General features: G+C 46.7%; 1 protein-coding gene across 1 annotated transcript; it reads left to right on the forward strand.

Annotated features, from left to right (window-relative positions):
• The first annotated feature begins 5514 nt into the window (after positions 1–5514).
• LOC121790340 (WASH complex subunit 3-like) lies at positions 5515–6171 on the forward strand. The gene has a single exon (XM_042188584.1). The coding sequence runs from the start codon at positions 5515–5517 to the stop codon at positions 6169–6171; it is 657 nt and encodes a 218-aa protein (XP_042044518.1).
• The last annotated feature ends 1046 nt before the right edge of the window (positions 6172–7217 follow it).

Genomic DNA, 7217 nt, shown 5'->3' on the forward strand with positions numbered 1-7217 from the left:
ATTATCCAATTTATTTTTTTAAAATTAATAAATTATGTTTTTATTATAATTAAATGTAATTTAATTTTTGAATTACATGTGAATGAATGAAAGATGTTAATATGTCAATTTCTTACTGTGGATGGATGAAAGATGTAATTTATTTAATTTAATTTAATTTCTTATTGTGGATGGATGAAAGATGAAAAATGTAATTTAATTTCTTAATTACATGTGGATGGAGGAAAGATGTTAATATGTAATTTAATTTCTTAATGTAATTTATGTTCTTTATTGTAGATGGATGAAAGATGTTAATATGTTATGATAAGACTCATTTCATGCATCGATTTAGGGGTAAAATGTACGCTACTTGATCAGTTTATCGCGCAAAGCAAGTGTTAAATATGCAGGAATGCCGCTTGACCAAGGCAACAAGGCCAAACTGATCAAGCGAGTACAATAGGCGAAAAAGGCCAAATATCGGGGGAGTTGATCAAGGGGAGTAATGAAGCAGTCAAGGAGGGGACCACTATTTCCAGAAGAAGGACACATGAGGCTATGAGCTAGTGGTGCGCATCATTCTGTTATCAAGGACAACGTTCTAGAAGGGGACACGTGCTGATATATGAGACGCAAGGACGGAGCTGAGTCACGGATCTGTTACTGAAAAGCGTCGTCATTCTAGAAGGAGAGCACGTAGCAATCAATAAGTCGCTCACTCTTAGCATGAGCGAATATTTCCTGCCAAGATCGTTATCCAGCTGGAGGTCGTGCCGAGCCTATAAATAGAGGATGTGCCACCACATTAAGGGGGGGATCCTTTACTTTCCGTCTTTAGTTTAGTTTAGTTTAGCTCTCTAGTTCAGTTCCCTAGATAGCTTAGATAAAGTAATGCTTAGTTAGAAAGGGCGATTGAAGGAGCGCTGCAGAATACTTGATATCTGTCGGCGTATTCTTAAGTTTCCCGCCGAGGATCTCCTCGGTTTACTTGCTTTCATAGTTCTGAAGTGTTAGCTTAGTTTAAATTTCACGTTGTACTGTTTTGAGTTTTAGTTTTAATCAAAGTTGCTTTCGTTTTCATCATCGTGTTTACTATTCTAAGTAGTTAATTTTCATTCCAGTCTGAGATTTACTTGACCCAGTAGTTAAAGTTCCCTTGAGCAAGTAGTTAGTTACTTTTCTGCCTAAGTTAAATCAGTAGTTAAAAACTCCCAAAAGTAAAGTGTGGCAGCAGCCAACCCCCTGTTCACTACTCACACACTTGATACACTAGCTTCTCTGTGGGATCGACCCCGAACTTGCCGTTTTACTGTTAAAGTAGTGCAAAATTGGGAGTTTATAAATTACATTGGAGGCGTGCGAAAGCGAGATCAACTTGATCAAGTGGTAACGACATTTGCAAACTGATCCATCCGATTCAGTTATCTCTTCCATATAACTGGAATCAAAAAGAAAAAAAGAAAAAACCGGATTTTTGCAGCCCGCCAAAATGGCGCTGTTGCCGGGGAAGCATGGTGTTATTTTATGTTTGTGTGTAGCGCATAGGTGTATATAATTTTGTTTCTTTCTTTTCTCATTTGTTTTTTCTTCTGTTGATGAGAAGGTACCACCGCGGCAACCACTGGAATCACCATCTTATATACAGAGGCACTAACACTCATTGGAGAGTCCAGGAAGCCGGCGTAGTTACCAATCGTTACAGAGCCGCACTAGCAGCAGCAGTAGCCGCTGATCAACTGACCAGCGAAGAAGAAGGAGAGCAGAACGCGAAACCTAGACCACCACCACTTGAACAAGCAAAAGAAGAGATGGCCATCGTCGACAACGACTCAGGAATTGGCTCTCTGTACGCTCATGATGAAAAGGAGCCCACACATGCCATTGCTGTTACTCCTGGGATGCGGACCATCGTGATCAAGTCAGGAGTACTAGCCGTTTTGTCCTATTTTTACGGCCTTTCAAAAGAATGCACGTACACCTTCCTGGAGGAATTTTGCCGATACTGTGATATCCAGCCCGTACAGGCTGGATCTACATCTGAAGATTATAGGCTGAAAGCCATCCCTTTCGTTTTGAAGGGTGAAGCTGGAGTATGGTTGTCGAGACTGCAAGAAGGGTCCATCAAAACATGGGCCGAGTTCCGAATGATATTCCTCGATCGCTTCTTTCCAGCGTAAAAAATGAGTGCCCTCAAGCGGGATATTACAGAAGCCAGACAGGAGTACGACGAACTCCTCGGCCAGTACTGGGATAGATTCCAAGGGCTGCTTCAAGCATGCCCTAACCACAAGCTGGGGGAGCGGGAGATCTACTTGATCTTCTACGGTGGACTCACAGTCGATAGCAAGAATGATCTCAACCTAACAGCCCACAGGGATTTCTCAAAGACCCCATTCAGCCAAGCCAAAAACATCCTGGAGAGGCTGATCGAGGCTAAGCGGTCGTACGAGACATCCCGTGGCCAGTACAGAAGGGGTGCGATGCACGCAGCCGAGGCGCTCAATGACGAAAAGCTAGAGGCTCGATTTGAGCAGATGGAGAAGAAGCTGCTTGAGGCAGTAGAGAAATCCAGAGCACCTCCGCCACCTGCACCCAAAGAGCAGCAGTATGCACCACCACCACCACCGGAAGAGCATCACTATTACTATTGCGAGTGAATGTCGTCGGCCACTGGAATGCGAATGGCAACTGGATCCAGGGCAAACAGAGAGATGTGCCGTGGAGAGACCATCCTAACTTCAGATGGAGTGATCTAAATCAAAACCAACCACAGCAACCAGCGCAACAGTATTTACAATTCACCGAAGGGCAGCCCAATTAGCCCGCACGCGTTCAGGAAAGGCCACAGGATGGAGGTAACAGGATACAAGGCAGTCAGGGGAGCTGGTCCGCGGGGCAGCAGGGCAACTGGTCAAGTGGAGGACAACCTAACTGGTCAAGTCGACAACAGGAAGGAAACTGGGGGTACCAACACCAAGGCCCTCAGTTAAGCAATAAGGGAAGACAACCAAATAATCAAGTGGTAAATTATGTCGCGCCGCACCCGAGAGGAAACCAACAACCCCAAGGGAACCCACAGTACTTCCAAGGGAGCCAACAAAATCATTTCCCTCAGAACCAACCAGAGCAGTATGGACCTTCCGGCTACCATCAACAAGGCCACGGAGGAGGTCGTTTTAATCAGAGATATAGCAAACAGCAAAATGAAGGTCCATGAGATATGATGATCCCATATCAACCCCATGATGCAATGTGAGAAATACAAGAAGCCCAGAGAGAACAGAGGGCTGCACTAGATACGCTTACAAAGCAGTTATCTCAGGTCGCCATGTCACTGGGCGAGCTGAGGGGGAATGAAGGAAAAATTCTGGCTACAGTACAACCACCTACTGGGCGAGAGAATGTCAATGCAGTATCTCTAAAATCAGGAAGAGTTTATCAAAGGCCATCTGCGAGTTCTCCAGCACCCAAAGACGGACTCAATCATGAAGAAGGCCCTGAGTCCAGCGCCTTTGATCAAGTCACAAAAGAAGGAGAGTCTAGTGCCCTTGATCAAGTCACTGATAAAGGAAGGACGATCGAAGAAGAAAATGTAGCCGTGGTGATCCAACCAGGTGATCTTCCACCGAAGAAGACTGACCCAGGGGTGTTCACACTCCCAATTTCCATCAGAGACGTTCGAATGGAGCATGCAATGTGCGACCTTGGGGCTTCCATCAATATAATACCGTATTCTATATATGAAAAGCTAGGAGAAGCTAAGCTTGTCAAAACCGGTATGGTGATACAGCTAGCAGACGGGGTCTTACATTCACCCAGAGGGAGTTCTGGAAGATGAAATCGTCAAAGTAAACAAATTCAGGTACCCCGCTGACTTCTTCATCATAAAGATGACAGAACCAGGAGCGGAGGAGTCTATTAGAGTCTTTTTGGGAAGGCCATTCCTATCTACCACCAGTACAGTCATAGACGTTCGCCATGGGACGATGAATCTGGATTTTAATGGAGAACATCTTACATTCGACATTGATAAAGCTGTGAGAAAGCCACGGGACAGTGAGAGCATACAATTGGTAGATACTATCAGACCTTGGGAGCAAAGGTATCTAGGAAAAGAACTCTTCAAAAGACCGTCCACTAATTCCATTGTAGATGAACAACTTAAGAAGGAAGCAGCTGAATGGTTCGACGCAACGATGACTTGGGAAATGGATGATCAATCCATTGAAAGGGAAATTATGGATTTCTGTAAGCCGCCACGACCAGCTGAGTTAAAAGAGATCACTCAGCCAGCAAGGGTCGAAAAACCACCTGACCAAGCCGCCCCATTGAGAAGAATGTTGAAGGAAAGTTCCGCACCTACAAGACAACTATTGTCTTTACCTGCATCGTCAGTTACCCTCAAGAGCCTGTCCAACCAGACGTACCAAGAACCAGTCAAACCAAATCTGCAAGGACAAGGAGGAAAATTGATGAAAGAACTGAGGCTAGGTCAAGAGGTGGTCAAGTGGAAAACAACAGACTTGAGAGAGATTAACCCAGATCTGTGCATGCATCCCGCCATGTTAGAAGAAGGAGTGACATCCCACCTTGATCGACAACGCAGACTCGACCCCGCTTTGAGAAAGGAAGAGCTCAAAGTGGGGCAGAAAGAGCTACTCTTCCAGTGCCAACTCAAACTGATACCCAGGAGGCGGAATTCAAAATGGGTGGACCCTCGTACCATCATGACAATGCACACACAGGAGGCAAACATACTCCCAGGAGACCCCCCCCAATTCGTTCACATTCGTGGTAAAAAGTCAACGGGTTGAGCCCTACAGAGACAAGACCAAAGTAGACACAGTGGAAGAAATTCCACTGAGCATGCCTAATCTTATCCAGTGAGCAGGTAAAAGGAATGATCGGGTACTCATGGGTAGTCTGCTTGATCAAGCAACAAATTCTTAATCTATTAAATTGATCAAGTGACATCCCAGGGGAACTCGATCAAGTCCTTTGTAGTTAGTGTAAATAGTTTTTCATGTGTTAGTTTTTTATTCTTAGGTAATTAAAAGTCGGAAAAAAGGAAGGAAACTGATCAAGTGGAACTATTTGAGTTTTCATCTGGAATTAATTGTCCACTTGATCAGTGCAATTCGAATTTAATTGGTGGTACAATATTTCATTGATCAGGGCAGGGCAGGTGATGAAAGGACGTGCGCAGTCACTGGTGAGGTGTCAGGCAGCGCCAACTGTCGCAATGAAAGGACGTCCTGGAGAGAAGGAGGAAGTGTATCAGAGAAGCTAAGCCAGCTGGCACTCTGAAAAGGGCGCACCTCTACGTGAAGAGTCGCAGAAATTTGAACTGCGAGGGATCTCAACGTCAGAGATCCCAACGGTCGTAATATCAGTATAATAGGCAGATTTTAGAACCGTATTTCACTTTCACCCAAAGCGACCACAGTGCATTCCATTTATTCTCCCATACTGCTCCAAGTTCCGAACCTTTGCCCAAAAAAATCATCATCTCCATCACCAGTACCAGTAAGAATGTTGATTGAGCAAATTCCAACTTCATCCTCATCCTCAGATGCCAGCGCCGAGAGTGGCGACCGGGAAACCTCGTTCCAGGCCCAAGTTGAAAACTCTAGCCCATCCTCTCAACTTTCACTACAAACCAGCGCCGCCGCTCCACCGCCCGCAGTGGACGAAGAGACCCTACGGCGCCTCGATAAAATCCTCCGGAGTATACCCTCCGAGATGGACAACGCGGCCGCTTACGCCGCACTCAAAGCTAAACTTGGGATTTCCCGGTTTAAAGAGCATGCTTCGTCTTCTGAAACAAAAATCCCACCTAGCTCTCCTACATCACCTTCACCATCTCCCATCCAACCTCCGCCATCTCCTATAGCCAAACCTTCGCCTCCTTCCCCAACATTTACCCCTATCCAGCCGGTGAAATACGGCGGGGAAGCCTCCGACGAGGAAGGCTGGAGGGAGGATTATGGGCAGCCATTTGCTATCCCGTCGCCAACAAGCGGTGGCGGCTCCATTTCGATCCACGAGCCGCATTTGACTGGGGGCGGCGAAATCAACGATGAAGAAGAGGAGGACCTCCACCCGTTGTTCGACTATAGGGAAGCTGAGAAGGAGGAGGAACCACCAAGCCGTCAGACGCGCAACCGATCTGCTCCTAGAGGAAGCTGAAACCCTGAAAACCCGAGGAGATGAGGAAACGGTGATGCAGAGACTCCTCACAGTACGACGGCTGGTTGATGAAGAGGAGCCAGAGGAGCCAGAAAGCCAAGAGGCCGTTAAGGAGAAAGAGGCTAAGGAGGACAGCCGTCAGAGGAGAGAGAGAAAGAGGAAGGGGAAGGGAAGTGTTTTTCCCCTCTAAAGAGAAGTCGTCCCACCAACGAGGGGGTCATTATTACAGATGCTTCCGAACCCGTCTCCCCACTGACGAGAGAGAGAGATGAGGGCAGCGATGCAGAGGAACAGGAGTTGCGCTGTACCCGAACATCCAGGAGGCAACAAGGAAGGCCTACTATATCTCCTTCCACCATCTACTCCCCTCAGCATGTGCCCTTAACCCCAACTATTCTCCAACAGACGTTGAAATTTGATGATCCCAAATGGCAGGAGGAGGTTCACCAAAGGGTGACTTCTCAAAAGAGGTTGAAGGCGGGGAAGATTCTACAGCAGCCATCCTTGGAGAAGATTGAGATGAAAGAGAGGTTTGCCGCCTACATTGCCGGCATCGGATTTGAATGGTTGCTAGAGGTCGATGAGACCCCCGTGCCAGAGGACCTGGCCAAGGAGTTTTTCACATCCTTCCGATTCACCGGAAGCTCAGACCTGAACGACAGAAGTGTCTCCTTTAGGGTCTTTGGCTAGGACCAACTGATGAGCCTCAATAAATTCTCCATCTGGATGGGCCTCTACACAGAAAGCCAATTGGCTAATGGGGTTTGGGTTGGGCGTGATATCGGTTTCCCTCAGAAGAAACCCAAATTCGATCAGCAAGCCGTCTGGAAGGCTATATGCAATGGGCGTGCCCCTACCTTTACAGCCTCTGAATCCAGAGGTCATCACATTGCTGATCCTGCCCTCCTCCTAGCCCAGATCTACCTGGCATGTAATCTCCTCGGACAGGCCAATACACTGTCAATCATTATCTTGTCCGAACTCTACTTTATGTGGAGTATGAGAGAGCAAAGGAAGGTCCATCTGGGATTCCGGTTGGCCTACTC

This window comes from Salvia splendens, unplaced genomic scaffold (assembly GCF_004379255.2).
Source record: "Salvia splendens isolate huo1 unplaced genomic scaffold, SspV2 ctg481, whole genome shotgun sequence".
NCBI lineage: Eukaryota > Viridiplantae > Streptophyta > Magnoliopsida > Lamiales > Lamiaceae > Salvia > Salvia splendens.

What these genes read in the sequence shown, in the direction of transcription:
- LOC121790340 (XM_042188584.1), top strand. Translation starts at nt 5,515, where the DNA reads ATGTTGATTGAGCAAATTCCAACTTCATCCTCATCCTCAGATGCCAGC.